Source organism: Mytilus edulis, chromosome 7, assembly GCF_963676685.1.
Source record: "Mytilus edulis chromosome 7, xbMytEdul2.2, whole genome shotgun sequence".
In the NCBI taxonomy this organism is placed as follows: domain Eukaryota; kingdom Metazoa; phylum Mollusca; class Bivalvia; order Mytilida; family Mytilidae; genus Mytilus; species Mytilus edulis.
In genome coordinates, this window is record NC_092350.1 from 47,386,441 (window position 1) to 47,413,204 (window position 26,764).

At 31.7% G+C, this 26,764-nt stretch overlaps 2 protein-coding genes across 2 annotated transcripts; one reads left to right on the forward strand and one right to left on the reverse strand.

Moving 5' to 3' along the window:
• Positions 1–692: 692 nt before the first annotated feature.
• LOC139481645 (small ribosomal subunit protein eS10-like) lies at positions 693–7,136 on the reverse strand. The gene is made up of 6 exons (XM_071265091.1): positions 7,025–7,136; positions 5,603–5,744; positions 4,151–4,325; positions 2,853–2,921; positions 1,372–1,430; positions 693–848 (listed from the first exon to the last, which is right to left on the reverse strand). The coding sequence occupies exons 2-6, from the start codon at positions 5,741–5,743 to the stop codon at positions 804–806; spliced, it is 489 nt and encodes a 162-aa protein (XP_071121192.1). The 5' UTR covers position 5,744; positions 7,025–7,136; the 3' UTR covers positions 693–803.
• Positions 7,059–20,209, forward strand: LOC139481637 (ER degradation-enhancing alpha-mannosidase-like protein 2). The gene is made up of 10 exons (XM_071265075.1): positions 7,059–7,214; positions 10,145–10,255; positions 10,856–11,001; positions 11,323–11,448; positions 14,444–14,655; positions 15,011–15,152; positions 15,685–15,809; positions 16,494–16,638; positions 17,632–17,753; positions 19,047–20,209. The coding sequence occupies exons 1-10, from the start codon at positions 7,096–7,098 to the stop codon at positions 20,097–20,099; spliced, it is 2,301 nt and encodes a 766-aa protein (XP_071121176.1). The 5' UTR covers positions 7,059–7,095; the 3' UTR covers positions 20,100–20,209.
• Positions 20,210–26,764: the final 6,555 nt, after the last annotated feature.

Here is a 26,764-nt window from a genome sequence, read left to right on the forward strand (position 1 = left end):
GGGAAATGTGTCCATGAGAGCAGCATGAGACACAGATGATGCCCCTGATTGCATAACATATAATGTTATGTAGGTACAAAACCTCAGAACAGATAAAGTGACGCTACCCAAATTGAACTTGATCTAAGTTTTGAGGTAATTAGTATTGTGTATAAGATTTATAACATTTGGCTGAGGCAAACTTAAGTTACAAAACAGAAACGAAAAATTCAGCAATTTTTCAATTTGTAAAGGGGTACAACTCTTCAGAGCATCTAAAGTGACACCACCAAAATTTGAACTTGATCTGTATTTTGTGGTATAAATACTCATATTGTATAAGTTTCAAAACATTTGGTTGAGGCTATCTTGAGTTGGGTGAACAGAAACAAAAATTCAGCATTTTTTTCTATTTGTTAGGGGGATTAACTCTAGAACGGTTAAAGTGGCCCCACTAAAATCTAAATTTGATCTGTGTTTTGTGGTAATATGCATTCACATTTAGTTGAGAACAGAATCCAATTTTCGAGTCTACGTAGAGACAGACAAGGGTAAAACTAAATGCCCCTTCTATTAAGGCAGGGGCATAGTATTGCCTTTCATAAATATACCTGCATGTATAATTAGTTTTGTTCCATTCTCTTGCAGAGAAAGAACAAATTTAACTGTCCCAATATTTAGGAGTTGTGGTAAACTTGGAAAGGGGTCCAGAAAACTTCTAAAAATTTGTTGTTTGTAGCTTAACACTGAACAAAACAAAGACATGTATGTTATTTCTTTTTTTTTTTTTTTATTTCCCCCCAAAATGTTCAATGTCCATATCACTACTGTGGGGGTTGTGATGGCTTTCCTCTTCCAAATCCACCTCTCTGAAAAATAAAGAAAGAACAATTTATAATCAGTAAATAAACAAACTACAGGCTGCAAAAATTCATAGGAATTCATAATTTAACAAGTTTGGATATGAAAAATCTATCACTCTCAATGTTTTACTTTGATACGTCTGTACTAAAATCTTTTATACAAATAATACGACATGGAAAGCATTTTCTAAACTCTATACTCAGAATACTTTTATGTTATATTTCTAAAGCTGAAATAAAACACACAAGAATATAAGGACAGCTCAAATTGAATAAACAGCTGCACCATGTTGACAACGGACAGACAGACAACGGTAAACCATAATACATCCCGTAAACAGGCGTATAAAAATGATAATACAATTCTTTTCTTAATCTTACCACTTACAAACATGATTACTGGATTTGTTTACAGGTAACAGACAATGATACGTAACAATTTCTGAAAAGCTCTATTTTTTTGTAGTAAATTATAACTAGCCTGCATGTTTAAAGAAAAAAAGCCATGTGATTGATAGTGTGAACTTACAAATTGGAATTTGCCATCTGCTGGGGCTCCTACATCAGCCTTCTTATCATCACCACCACCTGTAATTAAAAATGTCATCATTAAATTTTGATAAAGTAGGAAGATATTTATTAAAAGACATCTAATACACGATTTGAAAAATCTTTGTATGTAAACTCAATTAATTATAAGTTTACTCTTTTACCATGTTTACTTCCAATCTTACGAATTCAAATCTTACAACATATCTTATAGCAAAGAAAATGAATGAATTGAGTAGTAAAATAGATTTTAAATTCATTGTATGGAAACTTAGCTTATTCTAACAGATTTCTCTTTCTCTTCCAATCTTAATAAACTAAATTTTATTTCAAACAAGTATTATACACGTTATAGCAAATTAAATCATTATGTACTAATCAAAAGGGCGAAAATTAGAACACGTTTTAGAACACGTTAACTGTTCTAGTTGATGGTACATACATTAAATTTATATTCAACTCAGCAAATCTCCAGTATGATATCTATTCAAATTCAAAATAGAACAATCTTTTAACAACTATTGTATTTTAATAGATTCTGAAGTTTAGTTATATCACTATGATCATGATGTCATTAAAATTCTGTTAACATGCAAACCATGGAAAATCAAAATACAAACATACCAATTTCAAGTAATATATTGGGATGATATATTCAATTTATTAATATTTAAATGGGTAACAATTGAGTATTTCAAGATGATCTAAATAAAAGTAAAACCTATCCCCCTTATATTTTATCAACAATTCCTGAATTGAAATATAATTAATTTCTAATTTCTCAAGATAAAAGGGACTCCTATCTCAAACAGATTAACTTTTTCTCCCTCTCAAATCATCTCATCAGAACCAAAGAAGCCATATGTGATGATCATAAAAATACTACTGACATTGAAGTTTTGAATTTTAAGCTCTTTGCAAGGAAACAGTCATTACAGGGGCAGATTTTAACACAAGTGTTGGAGGAAATAAGCCTACGCCCATAAAATAGCTACATTGAAAACAATAAATATCAAAGTGGGACCCAACAAAATTGAAATCTGCAAATTAACCCTGCAATGATAAAACTTTGACTATAAATATACTTTGATAAACAAATCAAACTCCACCTAAGGAACAGAGCAGAATATTACTTTTACCAGATTTGTCCAAGGTGAAAAATATCTGTACACCTGTATATAGAATTGAATGTTTTTTTAAAGATGTATCAGATTAAAAAAACTCTCGGGTAAATGACAAATCCAAATTTCAATAAAATGTAAGATGTTATTTATTTCATGAATACCAATGTTTTGGTAAAATGAAAAGATTCTGTTGAAAGATACTTTTATCATCACTAGGGAACAAAACTTTTAGCTAAATGTCAGCAAACAATATCAAAGGTGACTTGTATTTAGTGATGTCTAGGGAACAAGGATATCCCAATTAGGCAATATCACATGAACAATGTATGACACTAACCTGGCGCTGCTCTTCTGTATTCAGCACGGTCAGCACCACCACCTGGAGTTCTAGAAGGTCCATCTGGTCCTGAAAAAAATATCATAGTATAATCATACAGTATCAAAAATGTGCAGGTAATTCATGTTGCAAAAGGATCAAGTTATTCATAGGTCATAAAATAGTACATTTTGACCTCTTTGATCCAGAACAGTTCCAAATACATTTTTTCTTCATAAATGTGAGTAAACAAAATTTAATTAGCCTGAATTGATTCTTGCTAGACTCTGGTATAGGGTTAGGGACTAAAGGCTCTGACAGGCCAATTTTGATATATAAGACTAAATATGATAAAAATGTGATTAATAATCTGAACGAAATTAGAGTCAATTATTGTCCTTAAAAACATCAAAAATTTTGTTTTTGTAAAAATAAATCAGAAGACTGCATCATATTCAAGCATAGTTTTGCTAAATTCAATTAATTTTTTAGGGAAAAGAAAAGGGAAGATGGCATCAATTCAAAGCCTTGTAAACAAACTTTTCATGTTGATTCATTTTGTAATTCTATTTAATAGGCCCCCCAAAAAATAGATGTCTGTTAAAGTTTACATCATCAAAATAAATAGGGTAGGTAGGTAGGTTGGTATTTCCATTTTATTTTTTGCACCATGATTTTGAGTTGTGCAGTCCGTCTTGCTGTGGTCCGAGTTGTCCATGGGCCGAGTTTACCCGTATTTTTCATGATTGGATTGTATCCCTTTGTTATTGATTGGATAAAAATGGCTGCAAATGTTTATTTCATCACACGAGTCGCCAATTTCCTGAAAACAGCTATTATATTCATGATTATGAACATTGGGATGTATCAAGCAACACTATCTTCACTTTTAACACGAGTTCAGTTTATTTTTCACTTTCAGACGGAAATTAAATGGCTTAGGGTTGGTCAGGTAACTGTAAACAGACATATTTTTTTGGGGCCTTAGGAACAACTTTCATCTAACATCTTGAAAATATATTGTCATAAGCCCCTCAACAATATAGAGAAGAGATTGCTTAACTTGTTCCATTCGGGTTTTTGATATGGTGAAAAATCTAAAAAAATCTGAAGTTTTCTGTTTGGCCAATCAATTGGGGTTTCATTAATTGCATTTTTAACGTTTTTCTTTTGGTCAGGATGTCATGTGTCATTCTTCTGCATGTTTTTTGTAACTACAAACTTGGTATTTTCTGGTACCATGGAATTTCACTGTTCTTTTATTCATTTACACTTTTAATAATTATAATATTGAAACAAATTTTACACATATCTTATACCTTTAGGTCTTGGCCTTGGTGCTTCTTGGCGTGTCTGTCTTTTCAGTGTTGCTGGTACAATCTCAGCTGGGAGGTGGAGGTAATTCCTCAAATACTCAATCCCTTCATTTGTCAAGTACCAGTAAAAATGACGCCAAGCAAATTGTTCTCGGACATATCCTTGTGATTTTAAAGACTAGAAAAAATAGAATTAACATTAAATGTGTGAACAGAAAGACACAAATTTGTACATGCACATGTGTTGAAAGTGAATTCAGTTATTTTTCACCTTTATTAATATATTGTGTTAATGAGGCCAAAAAAAAAAATAGGTGTGTTTCCTGTTGCATGCCCCAAAAAATTAGGGTCGGTAGGTAGGTATTTTTTTTTTTTTTTTTTTTTTTTTTTTTACTGGCCTGTTTCGGTTGTTTTTTTGTGTATTTTGTGAACAACACACTTGAATTTAAAGTCCCTCACATTAAAAAGCTGCACAACTTCCCCAACTGTCAATGTGGGAGATATTTCATGGTTTTTTTCCAGTCACAGTAAATTCATTGTTCTTTAATCCAAAGTCATGATACTGATTGAATATATCAATAAAGGTGGTAGAATTAGAAAATGGGGCTATTATACTTTTTTTCTCGTTCCTGTGTGGACACTCATCGATTGTTATTGATAACACACTTTGACTGATGGCCATAGCAGAAGCCATGCGAGGCGTTGTTTGACTTCAATCTGTATCACACAAATGCTTACTGTATTAAAATTTTATTTGAAATCAAACATTTAAAAGATGCCATTCAAAGGCTATACTAAACAAAAACAGTTTCCGGAAAGAAACGAAAAAAATCCGGATTTTTTTTTTTTTTTTTTTTCCGGGAAAAAAAAGTTAGGGTCGGCGCCAAAAAATTAGGGTCGGTCGGGCGACCGGAAACACACCTATTTTTTTTTTTGGCCTGACATGTGATGCATTGCCCCATAGCTCATTTCTCTCTAACAGAATATTCAAGAAGGCATGTGACGGTCCAGGTCTTTGACAAGTGTATTTTGTAGGTCATTCCAAATACTGCATCAATGGTTGGTAATTGATTGTCATTGATTACATTTTCACCAAATAATGAACAGAAATATTTTTTCCTCAAAACTTTTGATTAAATCAATGTAATCATAATTAAATAGATGCCCAAAAACCTTTTGTAGTAATAATCTCATTGCCATTGGACTAGCAAATGACTAGTGCAACCTGAACCCATTTGAATCCAGTTACAAAATGTGAAGGCCTATTTGATCTCACTGTAGAAGTATGTACATTTTGTCAAGCTTTCAGTTTCGATTAGATGATGTATTCTTGGATGTCTCTCTATCTCTTATGAATTATTGACATATACCCAACCTCTTATCATTCATAGGATAATGCCGAGTGCAAGTACTATATAAATACACGATAGTTGGTATGTGTACATGTGTACTCACTGTCAATGCTTTAATAACTTGAAGATTTGGAACATCAATATCTGGATGCTTTGGGGCACCAAAATCTTTCTTAGCTACAAGAACACCTTCTTTGAAAAGATATTCAAAAATTGTAACTCTGTTCTTCTTGGGCATCAACATCCTGAAATAAGTACATGTAAATTTATTTTTAGAAACAAGAAACACACATATATAATAAAAATAACATATACGAAAACATGTACCTGTACATGTATGTGAAGGTAAAAGATAAAACAGTTCTTTCACCTCCATCTAAAAATTCTGCAGCTCTTTTCACATAAATTTTAATGAATAAGAAAACTTGTAATGTCATACACATCAGTATCAGCTGTTCAGTATAACTTACATTCATTATATTTTTTCATGAAGTCGCAACCCTTTTTCATGTTATTCAATTAATATGACTGAAAAAGTGAAATAACTGAAGTGGCCTACATGCAGTGTGACCCAGTGTCTTACATTTTGTCATTTTCTGGCCATGTCTACAGTATCACTATTTAAGGATGTGGGGAACTTGAATGATTGACGTCATACAACCACTTTTACTTTTATAAGGAAGGGGGTCATTATTTTATTCTTTCAACAATTATATTTTTCATCATGATTATGTCGATATAATTAAGCGAGATTGGAAACTTCTGTTATTCCATTTCAGCTGCAGAACCTCTCTTCTTACTCTTGGGTCCTTCTGCACATGTCAATACACCTTATCGCTAATCGGGTCACTTGAACTTTTGACGCATACAACACTCACTATTCGAGTGCGACTTAAAATTTTTAAGGGAACCTGTGTGATATCCAGTATTGGCGGACAATTAGCGATAAGGTGTATAGTCCATAGGCAACCATATTTGAGAAACACAATACCTAGCTGCGGATCTGTAGCTCTTTAACCAAATCTTAGGTACTATAAAGCTACAGTTCCTCACCATACCCAGACAATTTATTTGTAACTATCTTGCCAACCATTATTTACTCCTGCTGTATGAAACTGTACGTATATATATTGATATGAGGACTATGCAACCAATTCACCAGAAATTAAAATACATTTGTAAAAACAAGGTCCTGCTTCTAGCACAACAGTAAAAGTTCATAGGAAGACTTGACATTGGAGCATTCGAACACCGTTACCAATAAACCCTGTGTGAGTGTGTGTGAATAATGGTAGTGTTTCGTTTGTCATGCATTGCAAATAATGGAGATATGCAACCTGTATTTATGAAAAACGAACTTGTGCACAGTTCAAGTTTAAACTGTACGCGATTCGAGATGATCTGCGACAATTTGGACAAGACAAAAGATTTCCTGCATTTCATTATTTATTTGTAGCTAATCATTTCATTATGATGACGAAAATTAGACAAGATTTTAACCGATTCATTTAAAGATTTCACTCACTTGCTGCACTTATTTACGACAGACCGGAAAAGGAAGTTCAATTATTCAAATCTCGCGCAGTACGAGACGCAATGTCAGCCTCCATGAAATGTCAATATGTGGCAGTAATAATAGTTTTTGTTGCTTTATTTGAATTGGCAGGCTCTCATTTGGGCAAAGCATACTCAAAAGATGATATCCTAAAATACAGGTTACTTTAAAACCCTATGTGCATGTATTTTTTCCACTCTTATGGGAATAATATTCCTCATAAATGACATAATTTTTGAAATACCTGCTCATATTCTTTTGACCTGAGTTGAACTAATTTTTTTGTGTGTATTGCTATGTGTTGTATATTCCAAATTGGCTAGAGGTAAAATGGGGATTGAGATCTCACAAATCATGTTTATCCATGCCACATTTGTGCGCCTGTCCAAAGTCGGTAGCCTCTGCCTCTGTCTCTGGCCTTTGTTTTTGATTTGTGTGTTTTTTGTTTTTTTTAAATTTTAGATCATTTATATTTTTTGTGACGTCAGTCATCAGTAGTACACAAGTTTATTAAGGTGTTAGCTGAGGACCACTTTTGGGTTGGGGAGTTTCTCGCTGCGTTGAAGACCCATTGGTGGCCTTCGGCTGTTGTCTTCTCATCGACAGGGTTGTTGTCTCTTTGAAATATTCCCTATTTCTATTTCTCAATTTCATCATATTCTAAACACCAATACAAGTAAATATAAATACTATATTTTTTCAATTCATTGTTATAATCTATAGTACTAGAATGCTAGAACACACCCGCGAAATTGCGAGCTTAAATGCTTGGTTGAAAGTATGAAAACTATTTTAGGATGATTTTTTGCAAAAGATTTATGTCTAGAGAATTTCAGAAATGATATCAAAAGACATACAAGTACATGGAAACAGGACAATATTTTAAAGCCCTCTCTCTTTTTTTCAAATTCCGTTATTATTTTGTTTTCTGTTATATTCTATTATTTTTGCGTTTCTGTATAATATGAACATACGTATGTATACTATAAATGAAGTGTCGTCCTGAACATGCATGAAATATTTACCACTGGACGTTTTAGCAACCAACAATCAATCAATCAATATAAATAAAGTGTATTTGCTATTAACTATTAATTCTAACTTTTCTTCTCCATGGCGATCATGCATGCAGAGTTAGAGTCTCTATATAGTAAAGTTGTATATTAATCATAGTAAACATGCAGATAAACGCGAAATTAATTGTTCAGTCCTCGTCTGTGTACTTATGAAGATAATGTAAGTTAACATGGTTAAAAGAAGTTGTTATTACGATCTAAAAACCACGATATGGACCACGCTCTGATTGGCTTATTTATTTTTCATTTTTGTTATCTATCATACGATTGGTTCTCAATGTTAAAACCGGTAGTTATGACTGACTTAAACGTTGGTCTGATGACGGAAACAATCTGTATGTGTATATTTTTGTTTTTCTTCCTATTAAATAACCCAAACTGAATAATCATAAGAATGGATGACAAATGTGACTATGCATTGTACCTATAGGACACAGAGGCATGAGGATTTATTTATTGTGGAAGGAAGAGAAGCGACACACAAAATGAGGTCTTCTCGTTTAAATGTATAGATACAAGTGTTTTTTTACAGCCTTTTTCAATACCTCAGCTCTGAGTCTCATAACTTATTACATCCTATATTTTGATTTTGCTGGGAGTCTCACACTTTGCATGCTTTCAGGCATCGTAAAGACCACCAGAAGAAATCGAAAAGATAATAGAACATTATGTGCGAAAAGATTCATTGTCAAGTACTAGTGAACTGAGTCATTAAGATTAAAAATCTTTAATTCAAATCTGCTTAACATTATGATTTGCAGTTTTTTTTGTTTTTTTTTACAATAGTGCTTGGTCCAGACAAAGACCTTTATCTTGTTGGAGTTGACATTAGTTTATATCAAACAAATAATGTAAAAACTACTGACAAAAGGTTTCAATTGATCACCGATTATTTATTTCTATTGAAATTAATGAAAAATCAGGAGAATTATGAACTAGGTAATATGCTGGCCATGATGCAATAAGTCAAATGAGCAAGTACATCATCCTTAGCTTGACTCCTAGCACATAAAAAAACATTTACAGTGATAATTATGGATCTTTTTAAAGTCCCTCACATGGTAGGTTTCATTGTTTAGTGTAATTTGACATGTTGACGTTTATAGTGAGGCCAATATTACTTATATACATGATATTTATACCCGCCACTCCAAGTAACTTGTAACGATTTGAGTTTTTGTTTGGTTGGTGTTGAAGTCTTCACTGTGACTCTAGATCTGAGAGAAAGAAAAGTATTATGTTTTCCTTTGTGTGATTTTTTGCTCTGCATGGATAGTTCATATCCTTTGTTTTTCTATTAACATGATTAATAACATGCCACATAATGGCACATATCAATTTGACTTGTACATGTAAATCTGACCTATATATAGCTAGAGAAGGCGGTGTATATTTTACAGCAGTAATAAATTTTTGTCATGTCAGTTGGTTCAAATTGCATTTGTGTCAGTTCATTTTTAAGTATTTTGAATTCAAGAACAATTTGTTCTTAGGGCCAACAAAAAAGTATGTGTGTTTACTGTACCACTAGCTACTAAACCTTATTTTTATCCCCTACCCTAAAGTTTTTTTTCACCATTTTTGATTTTGCACTGTTTAAGTCACAATGTTGCTCCTATAGCAATGTACAGACTCAATGTAAAATAAAATATTAAAAATTAAAAAAAATCCCTACCTAGAGGCTTCCTTACCTATTTTTTTCAGCATGTAACAGTAAACTCACTCACTTTTTTGTTTAGCTTTATGTAGTGATTTACTTTTACAATGTACCATCATGACTTTAATTTCAAGCAGTGCAGGAAGCGAGAACAGAATTTTCAAGGCCTTCTAAAGTTTGCTGTGCAGTATGGGGTTTTGTTCAAAGGATGAAGGCTAGGTTTTGCAGTGATCTATATAGTTTGATTACTTATACGTCATTCAGTCTTAGTGGAAAGTTTTCATATTGGCACTCATTCCACATCTTCTTATTTTCATATTGTTTTTAACAATCATGACAATCATTTTCATTTTTCAGAGGCAAGGTAGAGAAGATGTTTCACCATGCATACGATGGCTACATAAAATATGCTTATCCTTATGATGAACTTCGACCTTTGACTTGTGATGGTCATGACACTTGGGGCAGGTATGTTCAATTTTCTTATGAATAAAATAGAATAAAGATTTCAATGAGAGTTGAAGAATACAATGAAAACACATCCAAACACACACAAAGTATTAAAAGTTAACCTTCTTAAGTAAACATACAGTGAACATGCAGGCTTAACAATGGCTGCCCTTCGCATTTTCATTTGCAATATAAATGAGTGAAAATAACTATTCGTCCTGCTAAAATCTCTTATAACCCACTTAATATAAATCCAGCTATTTAAAATGTAGATCATTCAACTACTTTGTTATGCTGCCGCTGTAGTGGATGGTGCATTAAGGTCTACCCTTGTCTGTCTGTATGTACGCTCGTCCCTATGTCCCAAAGTTGGCTTCTGTTCTCTTACTTTAATTTATATCAAGAACCTTGATTAAGTTGTCACTTTTAGAATAGAATTGAAAGAGTACTCATGTCATGCATGTGTACTTCTCTGAAAACCTTTCCCCTTACCCTTTAAATCTGAGCTTGAACATTGCAAAAAAATGATTGAATGTTGCTTTCACATATACATGATATATAATGACTTTCTTGTTTCCTTGTCTTGACTAATTTTGAATGCTTCTGTTTCAATTTCAGTTATTCCTTAACACTAATAGATGCTTTAGATACTCTAGCCATCATGGGAAACTACACTGAATTTCAACGAGTTGCCAAGCTAGTATCTAACATGATCAACTTTGATATAGACATCAACGCTTCAGTATTTGAAACTAACATCAGAAGTAAGAATACATTTATTGTCAATTCCATTACAATGTATGTGGGAAGATAGGAGGGGAAATTTAATTATTGAATGTGGGTCTAAAAAATGGTTCTTGGTTGTAGGGATATTTTGAAAGCCCTAATCAGTGTTAATTCAAGAAGTTCATGAAATGGTGGGAAAAGCAGAGCAGTATTAAAATAAGTTCATTTTTTTTTGTACCTGTAAACATGCTGTGAAATACAAAATAGCATCTAATGTGAAAAGTAAAATGTTCAGAATTTCAATGTTTTTTGTAGTGACAAATGCAATGCATATTATTAAGAACAAATTTTCTATTTAGTTTTAGGTGGACTACTGTCTGCTCATTTGTTGTTCAAGAAAACAGGAATGGAGTTAGAACCAGGATGGCCATGTTCGGGACCTTTATTGAGGTTAGCTGAAGATGTAGCAAGAAGAATCCTTCCTGGTAAAAAGAAAACACTATTTTTTTATGTGAGGGATGAGTGGGAAAATAACATCCTTATTTTAAATCTTATTGAATATTATATATTCAAGATCAAACCTGTGGCCCCCACAAGTTTGTAAAACATATAAAAAACACACCCTGCTAAAACTTTTAATATATTGTTTTTTGGAAAGATTAGAACTTGTTCTAAATCTTTACTTAGGCACCAGCCTCCCTAACAACAGGACAGGTTAGCTACTATTACTAAATGTATTCACACTGAAATATAGTTCCCTATGGTTTTGATATATGTGCACATAATACACATATAAACTGAAAAAACTGGGTATATTATTGGAGCAGTTCATTCAAGAATGTATGTCATTAAGGTGTGTTGATGTGCAGGCTTTTAAAAAATATTTTGATTAGGTAACTGGGTATTGATTCAACTAGTATGATTGACAACTGTCATTATCACTAAACAATCAGAGACAAGGTGAACCTTTAATTACAATGCCCCACCTCCTAAACTGCCAATCAAATTGACCACATTACCTATCAACCTCAGTCTTACATAATTATACAGACCACTCAATATAATTCTTAATACACAAGTATTTGACCTCATAATTGAATACACAACTGTGTATATTAGATGTTTGATATGTATAAGGATGATAGATTTATTTATTGCCAATTACTTTTGATCTACATTACATAAAGTGATTCTGTAAATTATATCTGAAAGATAAATGATTAATGGATTAACAAGATCTTAAAAAAATTAAATATGAATATAAATATGAATAAATAAAAGGTATTCAAGTAAGGCCTATAATTTACTTGATAAATTTCCAATAATCATCTGTAATTAATCAACAATTAAATTAGTACACTTTTTTTTTATCAGGAATTGGCTTGAAACAGTTTAAAAATTTTAAAACTTTTAATTATAACAAACCATTGTTTATTAGTTTATTTCCCATCAATCATTATGTCTATTTTAGTCATTTGAATTTTTATTAGAAGTGAATACATATGTTTGCAATCAAGAAAAAATCCACATTTCATAAGATAAGTTTTTTAATTGGTTACATTTTCAATGCCCTGTGTTGAAAAATACTTTAAAAATTGATCAAAAGGCACTCTAAAACTTTTCATCTTCAATGCCCTATAACATCTGTTTCAACTTACAAAATGCCCCATAACAACATTTTTCAATTTTGTTTGTTGACACTTTTTAAGTTTTAAGTTGTTGGTCCAGATTTATGTCTTACAAGGATAGTTGGTAACATTTACTAGAAGAATTTTTGCATTTTTTTGTTTTTTTGAAACATGTTCAGAACCGGCAACATAATTTCGATAAGATATAAACTGCAGTTTAAATAAAATTGTGCAAATTAAGAGACCCATATTATTTAATTTGAGCTCATTTTATCTTCATACTGGAAAAGCAAGTTTCCTTCTAAAGACCTGCTGTAAATGCAATTTTCAGCAATAGTGCTTTATAAATGTTCATTTCCCCCCACAATACCTTAATATGAAATAATTCAAACTACTCTTCTAATCTTTCCATGAGTGATTTCCATCACTTTGATTTGAAATAGAGTTAGGAATTTGATTTTATTGTATCACCTACAAAGAATGTTACGAGTGCAAAACATAAGGATTTTGATGCCAGCGATGGGTGAAAGTGGTGATGATGTAATCAACATGTATTTGCATAAATTTTTATATATCAAAGTAAACTTAGTAAAGTAGATCTTGAGTAATTAAATGATTTTTTAGAGAATCCATGACAAATCGCCCCACAGGCAAATCGCCCCACTTTTTCACCAACTCGCCCCACTTATGAAAAAGGGTAAAATTCCATTGCAAATAGGTTGAATAACATACCCCACTTATGAAAAGGGTTAGAATCCCGCTGAAATAAGGTTTGCCAACTCGCACCACTCGTGACAAATCGATAAACCACGATGAATTTATAAGTGCCAACTCGCCCCACTTATGAAAAAATATGCAATCCCATTGTATATATATGTCCCTGCCCCACTTCAATACCTATGAAAACCTTAGTGAAGTGCTATAAAATCAAATTGCTGTTAATTGAAATCCTTCAATTGTATGATTATGACACAAATAACAGGTTTCTTTTCAATTGTTATACAACTAAGCTTACAAGTATAAAGTTATTCTCCAATGATGATACGAAAATGTATTTGCAATTACATTTTAAGAATGTTAAACATCATTTAACTTAAAAAATAATGGTTTAATAAATTTCGTTTTTTTTTTGTATTCTGTGTAAATTAGTTTTCATTTAAGTGGGGCTAGTTGGAAGACCTGAAAATTATATATTGAAGTAGATTTTACCTTTTTTCAATGAGTGAACAAGTTGACCGGGGAAAAATAAACGGGACTTAACCCTTTTCACATGTGAGGCTATTTTTTAAAAAGTGGGGCGAGTTGGTAAACCAGTTTTGGGCAATTTTTTTAAAGGTGGGGCGAGTTGGTATAAAAGTGGGGCGATTTGGTGAGGGGCGTTTTGCCAGTGGGGCAATTTGTCCTGCTTCCTTTTTAGAGATCTATACATGTAGCCTGAAGTTTTCTTCCCACTTTTGTTTACCTACATTGTTTACATGATTCAGTGATATTTTGATATGACAATGTGGTTACATCAACTAAAAAATTAGTACACACTCTTCATTAGGATGTGACCTTTAAAAAAGATATAGGCCAAATTAGGGTATGAGTTTAAGATTTGTAGGATAACTAAAGTTGGATATGTGATAGCTTAAATAAGAGCATAGTGTGTTTGAACACACATTCTTGTCTTTGTGTACTATCACAGGAAAAAATGTTAAAGTTTTTGTATAAACATATGTATGATAAAAAAAAAAGGAAGTAAATTAGAATTGTAGGAAATTTCCTACTTTATAATTTGACCTTTCATAACACTATAAATACAAATGTAACAATAATTTCATGCTTTATTTTATACTCTTTATAATTTTAGCTTTTGATACACAGACTGGCATGCCTTATGGAACAGTTAACCTAAGACATGGTGTACCTAAAGGGGAGACAACTGTTACATGTACTGCTGGTGTGGGAACATTTCTTATTGAATTTGGAACACTTAGTCGTCTCACTGGAGATCCTGTTTTTGAAAAAGTTGCCATGAGAGCACTCAGAGCTCTTTGGAATGTTCGCTCTCCAATTGGAATGGTAATCAGTATACAACTATGATACATTAATACCATTACCCCATTAAACATTATATGTCTTTCTTTTAAAGTGTTTTTAATATTTTCTATGTTAACCCTACAGGTCTGTATTTTCAATGGGTGCATTTATAATCATAGGGAAAAAAAATCTGAAATGATTCCTGGAAAAAGAAACATGTATTTTGCAGTGATTAAAAAAAGAATTTGTGAGGATCCAGTATAAAATAATCAAAAGTCTTGGCAAGCCACAATTTTCTCCTGCCTCTAAAGATGGTACAACTAAATTCACATTTTCTTATAATATGCATGTATGTACACATGGAATTGATATATTTGTTGCTGAACAATATTTACAGGTAGGAAACCATGTTGATGTAAAGACAGGAAAATGGACAGCTTTAGATTTTGGTATTGGTGGAGGAATAGATTCATACTTTGAATATTTGGTCAAAGGAGGCATTATGTTTAACATTCCTGAACTCCTAGATAATTTTCATGGTTAGTGTGAAATTTGTTTTACTTTAAAAAAAAATATGAAAAGAAAGCGTAACACTGAATAGAATTACAGTTTTGGAACAACAGATTTAATTTTAAGATTTCATTATTAACCAAACGAAAATACTTAATTGTTTCAAGCCTTTTGACCAATTCAATATAAAATAACCCATGCTGATCTCTGAATCTAGTGATAAAATAACAAAAACACATGTACTTTGAATGAATTTTATGTTATGCTTAGCCAAATTTTATTTGTGTTAGTTCACACAAAGTAACAATCCATCAGAAAACATCAGACACACCTAGTATCTGACTCTGAGTTGTCCATTTAACTTTTACTCCTTAGTGTCCAGTAGAGAAGCAGCATGCAATTATACAAAATTTAAAAACTTTAGTTTGATAATCTGGATCTAATTTTGCACGTTCTGGCACTCGAGGCATGCATGCTAATCTATTATATTCAATAATAAAAAAAGAAATATTATACAAATTTGTTTAATAGATAAACTCAAATTGCATATTTATTTTTCAGAATACCATGCAGCTGTAAAGAAATATATAAAGAGAGACGACTGGTATATGTGGGCAAACATGAACAAAGGGGGAATAACTCTACCTATGTTTACATCTCTAGATGCATATTGGCCTGGCATACTGGTAAATGGAACTTTGCATACTTCTTTTATGTGTATTTTTCATTGAATTGTAGCAATTTAAATTTGGTGTACAATAGGATATGAGTTGGAAACAGAATCTTCATAAGACAGGATTGAGTAGAGCAGAAACAACAAGACCATTAATAATACCATGATATAGATATGATGCATCTATTGTTGACACAGACTTTTTTCAGAACAGCGTAGTAAAAGTTTTCAATGGAATACATAGCCTTTTGTTTTTAAACTGTGAAATTTTTCGAAGTGAAATGTTGTTTCATAAAGTTGTAAAATATTAATTAAAGATTTTAACTTTTTATTTATGTATAAACTTACAGGGAAAAGTCTAATACTGAAAAGGGAATGCCTGAATTCATGTGTTGTAGGCTGTAAATTCAGAATTTCAGTAGAGCATTAATTATTGGGAACTTTGACATCTGACTTTGGAGACCGTTTTATAATCTGTTATAGTAAAATATTGCTGAAAAAAGTATGTGTTTAAATGTGGATTGTAAATATTTGGATGTTCATATGATCACAGTTTTAAAATGGACATTTTCCCATATCCTTTGTGTTTCTTTAATATTGTTACATTAATTTCTAAATTCAATGATAAGTTCCAGTTTGAAAAGTCATATTATTGTCATATTTATTGTGTATTAAGAAAATCCTTTTTTGATTTCAGAGTATGCTTGGTGACAATGATCAAGCAATGAAGACATTACATAATTTCCATCAGGTCTGGAAACAGTATGGATTTACTCCAGAATATTATAATATACCTAAAAATGAGGCTCATAAAGGCAGAGAAGGATACCCTCTCAGACCAGGTAATGTGCTAATGGATCAATAAAAAATCATTTCCTAGAATAGATAGGATTTATTTGTAATATAATTTACCTTAGAATGTATTTGTCTTTTGATTGGCTGAAATGTTTATGTCGATCAGCTCATTGACATAATTTTGTCATATGACTGCAGCGAAGTCATCAAAATTTTTATGTGATTTACTCATTAAAAAAGGAATTCAGAATTAAATTATAAGGAGTGACTTATATTTTTTCTGTCTATTCACAGATTACCTAAAACATGTGGTGCACACTTTTAAATAATGTGATACACAGATAATTCAGTGTGCACCACACTTGTTATGTTTTTTTTCATGGACAGAAAATAATATTACATTCATTCCTCAGATAAACATTTTTTTCCAGATACCTTAGATATCATGTCCTTTTAAATGTTGTTACTGATTATATGTATATGTAACATATCTTGGAAATATATAAAGTTAGAATAAATTGAGCAGCTAAACTGAACAGACCTAAAAAATATCTCATGTATTGAAAGAAATCATGAAACATAGAAAGTGAAGGAATAACATAGTGTTGATTTATGAGAACATAAACGTTTTGTATGTATTAATGATTGGTGAAGACTGTTATAAGAGCAGATCTGAAGTTGAATTTCTGAACAGGTCCATTTCTGCCAAAAATACTGTAAATTCATTATTGCAATTGTTGAAGAATGGACAATATATGCAAAATTATTTTTTGCGATATCAGGAAAATCTGCATACAGATAAGCATCATATATCAGCAAGTGAGTTCTTATTTTATGTGATAGTCACCCAATTGCATTATTCACATTAATGGTATCGTCAAAATGATTTCTGAATTTACAGTATGTAATTATAATGCAGAAGGGAAAACTTGAATTCAGGAAAATGAAGCAGTTTCTGATCATAGGTACTAGGGTTAAAATCATTAGTGAGTAAAACATGATTTGACAGCATTGTTACTTGATTAAATGTATTATTTCAGAGTTGATAGAAAGTGTGATGTACCTGTATAGAGCGACAAAGGATCCCTTTCTTTTGGATATAGGTGTAGATATTATAGAAGCTATAGAACAATCTACTAAAACTAAGTGTGGATATGCTACAGTAGGTATAGATAAATGATAGTTTGGGCGACCAGTCAGGACAGTCATCAGCATTTCCAAATTTGCCATTTCAGAATCCAATGCATTCTGGGTAAAAAAAATGTACACCCAAAAAGTGATTGTTTAACAACATCCTGAACAATAGATATACAACCAATGGCATACATGTGATGTTATTGTCATTTAAGTGTACAGACAATGAAATGACCAATATTCCTTTAAATATAAATACTTGCATGGCAACTAGCAAATTTTAGCATTGATTGAATTGACTTAAATATATCCATTCCTGTGCACATGACTTTCAGGGATTATAAACTTTTATATTTTACATTGTTGTTTATATACATATTCAAAATGTTCATTTACTCAAGTGGACTGTTCAGCTGTTTTTCATTGATGTTATTAAATAAGGTTGTATAAAGTAAAATCACAAAAATACTGAACTCTGAGGAAATTTCAGATTTCAGGCATTCCCTTTACAAAATGGAAAGTTCCTAATCAAATGGCAACATCAAATGATAAAACACATGAAATGAATGGATGACAACTGTCATACTCCTGAATTTGTACATGCATTTTCTTAGGTAGGAAATGGTGAATTAAACCTGGTTTTATATCTAGCTAAACCTCTCACTTGTTTGACAGTTGCATCAAATTCCATTATATTGATAACAATGTGTGAACAAAACAAACAGACATTATAGGTAAATATGTCAAAAATCGTGATGCTGTTGTTTGGTTTTCTAAGATAATCTTTTGAACTAATGTTAGCTGAACTTATAGTAATAAGTACATTTGGATTGCACCCCAACATGTAATGGACGTAATCAAAAGTTCAATGTAATTCTCATAGTTTTTTTCACTGACCAACCCATCCACCCCTCTTAACTAAATTTGGGAAAAATTGAATGACCAATATGGATATATGTAAATCAATGTTCAATTAACAAAACTTGCAGCATTAATATATATTTATTCCCAAATCATTTATCTTAACTGAGGTTTCTTATTTTTTTTTTACAAAAGTCAGAGAAGTGTTAATTCATCTTACCAAATATTTCATTGATATTGATGGATTTGTGGGTACATTTTAACCATGAATTGAAAAGTTCAACAGAGTATACATTTTCTAATGGTTTGTATAAGACTTTTGCAAAACCATGAAAATCAAATATTCACAAAAATCAGTTTTCCTTCAATCCACTAAAATGTGTAACAATAAAAATAAAAGAATTCACAGCAGTTGTTATTTCTGTAGATAACTTTTACACAAATTTATTTCTATACTTAGGTTAAAGATGTCAATAACCACCTTCTTGAGAACAGGATGGAGAGTTTCTTTCTGGCAGAGACAACAAAATATTTGTATCTCCTATTTGACCCAGATAATTTCATTCACAATAATGGAAGTTCAGGAACTGTTATACAGACCCCCAATGGAGAGTGTGTAATTGATGCAGGAGGATATTTTTTCACCACGGAAGCTCATCCAATAGATTCTGCCGCTGTGTATTGTTGTAGTGCTGCTAAAAAAGAAGATGATGCAATACTTCAGGGAATGCATGATAATTTAGATCTTTTATCTTTGTTGGATATACTCGATTCAACTGAAACGATTATTGGAGAAAAGTTAATTTTAAAGCAAAAGAAGGAAGAAAAAAGTCAAAAATTAAAAGGAGAAACAGGAACTATTGATGAGTTAGGGAAAATAGTTGAAGAAAATAAAAATGTAATGGAAAATAAGAATATAGAAAATGAAAAGATTAAAGATGGAAAAGATGATGGTATTTATATGAAAAATGATAATGAGAAAAGAGGAAGTAGCAAAGAAAGAGATATAAAAGATGAAAATGTTCCAAAGAAGAACAATGATATGGATGTTAGAAAAGATAATTTAGACAATAAAAAAGAAAGTTTAGACAGTGTAACATCAGATAATATTAAAAACACAAATAGTTCAATTCAAGTGAACATTGATCTAAAAAATCCAGAATTGACTAAAAGTGAAAAATTAGAATCAAAACATTCACAAAGTGAAAGTACTGATAATCAGTCTAAAAATAGTAACACTGCCATTAAAGAATTAACAATATTACCAAAACAGGTCAAACAGACATCACAAACCAATTTAAATTCATTAGTGCAGCTTTTAAGTTTATTGTCAGGTAAAGAAATAACAGCAGATAAAAAAGATACTGAGTGGATACCAGACGTGAATCACTTATACCAAGTCATGCAAATGTATTCTAATGTTTATAAAGTCAAACCTGAACTTATGATGTGTAAGGCTCAACCTTTTCACATGAGATGGTCAGTAAATGGTGAGATGTTTGAGGAGGAATAAATCTCTTACAATCATTTCTATTTTTAATTTGAAATTTTAATACATCCTAAAATGTTTTTTGTAATGTTTTGTTAATTAAGAAAAAGTTTTTGTTTTTTGTCGAGCCTGCAACTTTTGTTGCAGAAAGCTCGACATAGGGATAGTGATCCAGCAGCGGCGGCGGTGGCGTTAGCTAACTTCTTAAAAGCTTTATATTTTAGAAGGTAGAAGACCTGGAAGCTTTATACTTTGTATATAGATGCCTCATGTTACGAACTTTCTGTCAGTCACATGTCCAATGTCCTTGACCTCATTTTCATGGTTCAGTGACTACTTGAAAAAAAAGTTAAGATTTTTTGTAATGTTAAATTCTCTCTTATTATAAGTAGTTGGATAACTATATTTGGTATGTGCGTACCTTGCAAGGTCCTCATGCCCGTCAGACAGTTTTCACTTGACCTCGACCTCATTTCATGGATCAGTGAACAAGGTTAAGTTTTGGTGGTCAAGTCCACATCTCAGATACTATAAGCAATAGGTCTTGTATATTCGGTGTATGGAAGGACTGTAAGGTGTACATGTCCAACTGGCAGGTGTCATCTGACCTTGACCTCATTTTCATGGTTCAGTGGTTATAGTTAAGTCTTTGTGTTTTGGTCTGTTTTTCTTATACTATATGCAATAGGTCTACTATATTTGGTGTATGGAATGATTGTAAGGTGTACATGTCTAGCTGACAGGTGTCATCTGACCTTGACCTCATTTTCATGGTTCAGTGGTCAAAGTTAAGTTTTTGAGTTTTGGTCTATTTTTCTAATACTTTATGCATTTGGTCAACTATAGTTGGTGTATGGAAATATTTTATGATCTATAAGTCTGTTACACAGGTTTTATTTGACCTTGACCTCATTTTCACGGTCCATTGCTAAGTGTTAAGTGTTTGTCTTTTGGTCTGTTTTTCTTAATTTATAAGCAATAAGTCAACTATATTTGTTGTATTGAAGAATTGTTAGCTGTACATGTCTGCCTGGCATGGTTCATCTGACCTTGACCTCATTTTCATGGTTCATTGATCAATGTTTCATTTTCTTGGTTGATGTTGAGTTTATGTGACAGTTGTAATAAAGCTTTATATTTAGGTCTAGCAACATAATATGAATGATTAGTAAAGAAGGCGAGACATTTCAGCGTGTGCACTCTTGTTTAATAATTTTTCAAAGCAATTATCATGGTGTGGTTCTACATGTATACATAATTTGTCCTGGAAACTTGCGAAAGCAGTCTATTGATAGAACTGAAAAAAATGGCTGATGACATTAACCACTCAAGTGAACCACTGAGGTCCTTTAAAATCTGAAAGTTAAATGCTTATAAAATAAAAATGAAAATATATGTTAAATGTGATTCTGCAATCCTTTCTTTGTCATAAAAACTTCACAATTGAAGAGCTCCTTTCTTAAGGTGCAAACATTCCAGTGAACTTCATCCATATACATGTACATGTATGATTTAATGCTATGCTCAATCCAGTTTTATTTAAGTTATGTTGAAATGGTATATTTATGTTTTTGTTGATTTATTTTTATAAATAAAAGTTTATACTTTACATACATTATGTTTGAATTATAATAATTACACAATGGAATGATTTAAAATAACTGTCTGAATAACTGAATAGTTGATAAAAAAAATAAGATTATGTGGTATGATTACCAAGGAGTCCAAATGAAGTAATCATTTTATTAGTTATCTTTTTGAAACTACTATATTTAATAAAATTTCTATTTTTTGTCAGGTTATTTGAGATGATGAAACAGTATAGCCCTATTTAGACTTCTTTTTAATGAATGCAATACACTGGTTTACCCGAGGTCAATCGTTGAAAATGTCCTTGTGGAACAATTGGCCTTTTTACTATTATTAAATAATACAATTATAGGAAAATAGAAACATACAGAAAAATAAATCAATTTACATGTCATCTATATATATTCTACTTTCTAGAATTGTATATAGTAGTATGTAGCTTGTATGAAATATAAAGTTGATGTGCCAATCTAATTCAAAGTCGATGCACAATCAGATAAACATGAAAGTAAAAACAGTTTGAACCCTTATAGGACTGAGGAGAAGTCATCATTTTATTAACTTTACTAACACTTTTGTTAGATTATTTTAAAATTAATGATGATAAAAAGAACATTTTATATTACAAATTGATCCTATAATCGGCCTTGACATTGGTAGTGTATGATTGTTTTATATTTTATATTCAGTCAGAGAAATATTATCAAATTTGAATGGTCATTGCAGGTGCCCTTTGTATTGATATATTGTTCTGCATAAAGTATCAAAGATGTCTGAACCATTTGATAATCTCTTGGTACAGTGCTTCCATCAAGTGTAATTTGCAAATATTGTCATATTGATGTCTGGGTAAAATCCTAGAATTGAAATATGGTATTTCAGCAAATTTACAAAAGTGGTTATCAATTTTGTGCAATAAGCTCCTCCTACGAGTTACTATCATAGCAAGATTGGACACATTTTGAAGTGGTACACCAGCTATCATGGAATTGATTGAGGATCAGTTTTCTAACCTTGGGGATCTTAGTAATTTTTCAACAAGATTTGCACAAGCCAAGGTATATTTTTTGTGCTATAATGTTTCAACCATGATCCCTGCAACATATTCCCTGAAATCAACAGATTGCTAGTTTTATGATGGAATGGTCATTGCAAGTGACGCTCTTTTAAGGACACTTTTTACCAAACAATCTACTTGTATCCAAGATGTAAAATACTCTGCCAATTTTGTGATAGCGTGATCCATCTACTTGAGTCTTCGAAGTCTAAGTTGGGTAAAATCAAATACTTGAAAATTGCTGTTTGCTGCCTTTTCGCGAATTTCTAATCATTTTGTTGTAAGAGTTGAGGGATAGGATTCGGAATATTGTGTCCTTGTAGGATGACTTACCTTCCTATAGACTGTTAACTTCTAAACGAGCATATCACAAAAGTCCGGCTCAGCTTGTTCTAGTATAAAGCAGGTTCTTACCATATCATATCAACCTGCTCTCGTTCCAACATGCATGTAATATTTCTCACTGAAAACTAAACACAATCCTCCAAAATCATCCATCAAAATCACCATTGTCATAAAATAAGTTTGTAATAGTTACTCAGATTGATTACATATAGTTTTCACTATCATACTTCAATAAACATTAAACAGAGATCTATTGAAAGACTAAAGATACCAAAGAGGCATTCAAACTCATACGCGAAACTGAATAAACTGACAATGCCTTCGCGGTAATTAGAAGAAAAGATAAAAAGACCAACAACACAGTATACAAAAAACTACGCTAAAACAATAAAATCTGATCAACCCGAACCTAACCAAAAACCGGGGGTGGTTTCAGGTGCTCCGAATGGGATATTCTGCTCCACATGTGGCACCAGTTTTTTTTAAAAAGATTTCCAACAGTGCTTTGATTTTCTTAATCCAGTTCGTAAATTTACTTACAGATTTTTTAGTGTAAAACTAAGAGGGTTAACCGAAAAACAGTATGCCGTAGCACCAAGTACTTGGGAGTGTGTCATATACCGAATTTATTTGATCACTTTGATCTTTGATGCTATAATAGTCGAACGTTGTTCAATTTGGGTCTTTATAACTTTCGTATCATAGAATTGAGGCTGACATCACTTGGTATGCTGAAGTATTATAAATGGGGTGTGCCATCTACCAAAGTCAGGTCATTCTCAAATTTAACCTTTTTACCCTAGTATGTTAGTAGACATTGTCCGATTTTTTTTTAGGTGCATAACGTTTGAACTGTATCACTTAGATTGACAAAACATTGCATGTAGAAGCATACTGACCATTACTCTGACATTTATGTTCTGAAAATACTGGATACAATCCTCTCATTTTGTTCTTGGGTCATTATATTAATTTTGGTATTGACCTATCAGTAACCTTGCGTCAATCGAACAAAGAGGCAATGATTATATAAATTGAGTGACGAAAATCTCAAAATGTCATTGTCTTAATACTGATTTCCCGCGGTCAACTCTTGTTATATTTTGGTCTAACAGTTTGTGTTGTCTTTTATACGTATTCCAAATGACGTAACCAGAATCACGTTTTCTGTTCAACGAACTTGACCTATTGATTACGACTTATCACTAGGATTGTACTTCATGAATAACACGAAGAGTGCTTTGTATGGTGCTGGATCTACTTACCCTTCCAGAATATATGAGATCACAGCGGGTTTTGGTTGGATCCGGGTTGCTCAGTCTAAAGTTTTACATGTTGTGTTTTATATACTGTTGTTTGTCTTTAATTTGGAAATTTTTCGTTGTGATGGCATTATGCCAATTCTTTTCCGAATTAAATTTATGAGTTTGAAAGTCCCAACTGGTATCTTTCTTTTCTCTCTTATCGGTAATGGTAAACCCAACTAACTACCTGATAGTGATAATCAAGACTCTTCCAAGTGATCACGACAACCGATGAATAAACATATTTCAAAATATGATAACTTATCAGATTCGTAAGAGGACTTCATCTATATCTTATATGGCAGACTGAATGATTAGTTAAAATCAATACTTTCGTTTACATTTATTTAAAATATAAATAAATGTACATAATTGATTAAACATAATTCCATATTTATCTATAAGATTAGGTAGTATGCTTGATTATCGTATGATGCTTTTTTTTTTACACAGATGTAACATTAAATCCATTGACATAAGTGGCATTCATCTTTCCCACTCTTAGCAAGATTGTGACCAGGTCTGATGCAGATTCACATAAAATAAAATACAAAAATGATATAAATTTGTCTCAAAACTTTTGTAATTCGACTGTTTTAAAATTTTCACAAACATCCAAGCTTCTTTTTAAAGTTCAAATAGTCTCGTTACAAATCATATTGAACTATTTGTGTATCGTATCTTTTTGGTCATTTTTGGAGTCAGATTATCTCTAACTTCAGTATTATATTTTCCAAAACAGAGAAAAAAAAAATTAAAAACGCACAGGGGTATGAGGAATGGAACCGTCTTTTTTCCAAAAATATTGTGTGTGTGGTTTTATTAGTAAATATTGTGTAATATTAAAAGTTATTTTTATATGTAAAATGTGTTATATTTAACATTGCCATAAAAGTGGGAGGTTTGTCTAGCAACAAAACAAGGATCAACCAACCATTTTTGCCTAAAAAGACCTGTACCAAGTCACGAAAAAGGCAATTGTTATCGTATAGTTTGTTTTTGTGTGTGCTGCATTGGCGGTGTGTTTTTTATTGTACTTTAGTGTTTCTGTTGTTTCGTTGTTTTCCTATTTAATTTGATATGTTCCCCTCAGTTTTAGTTTGTTACTCTGTTTGTTTTCTTTTAATCGATTTCTGATTTTCAAACAGCGGTATACTACTATTGCCTTTATTCTGCTCTTTTGCGTACTATATTACAACTACAATAATTTATAAATGTTATCCCATTATAATTACTTTCCAATAAATGAATAATATGATTTTACAACAGTAGGTATAAAATAGTTGTTACCAAAAAAGAGAAGCTAATTTCTGTATTGTACCTTCGATATTCGTTCACTTAACTTAGATACATGAAATTGACTGAAACTCGAAAATCAATACATTTTATGAATCAACATGAGCTTGCCCTGCATTATATATAATAGTATTCGTCCATACCAATTATAAAAAAATTAAGTCGTCTAGCAGGGCTCCAGATTTTTTTGAAAATTTAGTGTTCACCCCAAGAACTGGTTTGGCCACAACATAACAATTTCAAGTTTATTTACAATTTACAATGTGGGTTTATATTAAGTATGTTTAAATGAACATATGTTCTCATAGTTTTTGACTTTATTCATTATAGGTTGATACATACAGGCAAAGTTTAGATGTTTATGAAGTGTCCTATATTTTGACTTTAGTGGAACCTTAACTGTCTAAGTTTTGATCATTATGAAACTTGTAGACGAAACGCGCGTCAGGCGTATTAAATTATAATCCTGGTACCTGATAACTACTTTTAAATAATTTCCCCAGTCGATTTAGAATCATTGAATCATAGCAATATATTTTTTCTTTATAGTGCAAACTTCAGCAAATCTAAGTTGAAGTTTGTACGTAAGCTCACTGTTTTTGTTAAACTTTCGCGTTTAGATTATTCACAATGATACTGATTTCAGGAACATCGAAGTTAGTTCAGTTCTAAAAAATATTTTTATGTATCTATGCTTTGCTATCCTAATTCAAGTTTCTTCAAATTTTCAGTTTAGGCAAACTGTCAAAGTATCTAGATTTATTGGTTAAACATAAAAATGACTTGAATTCCAGAAATATGTTTTGAAATATTATCGTAAATGGTCAAACTCAAAAAGTTGCTGCTACACACTGGCATATTCTAGAGTCTATTAAACAAACATTAAGAAATCATCAGACAATTTCCATAGTATCAAACGTTATCCAGCAAAATATATTGCTGGTGAAGACTCAGTCATCGCAATCCTTTTATAACGATGGGTAAAAGACGCATAATTTCATCCAGATCATCATTTGAACTACACTAAAATGTGATACAACCCTCCCCCAACACATTCTTTCGGCCCAAAAATATTCCAAACTCTTTCAACTCTTTCT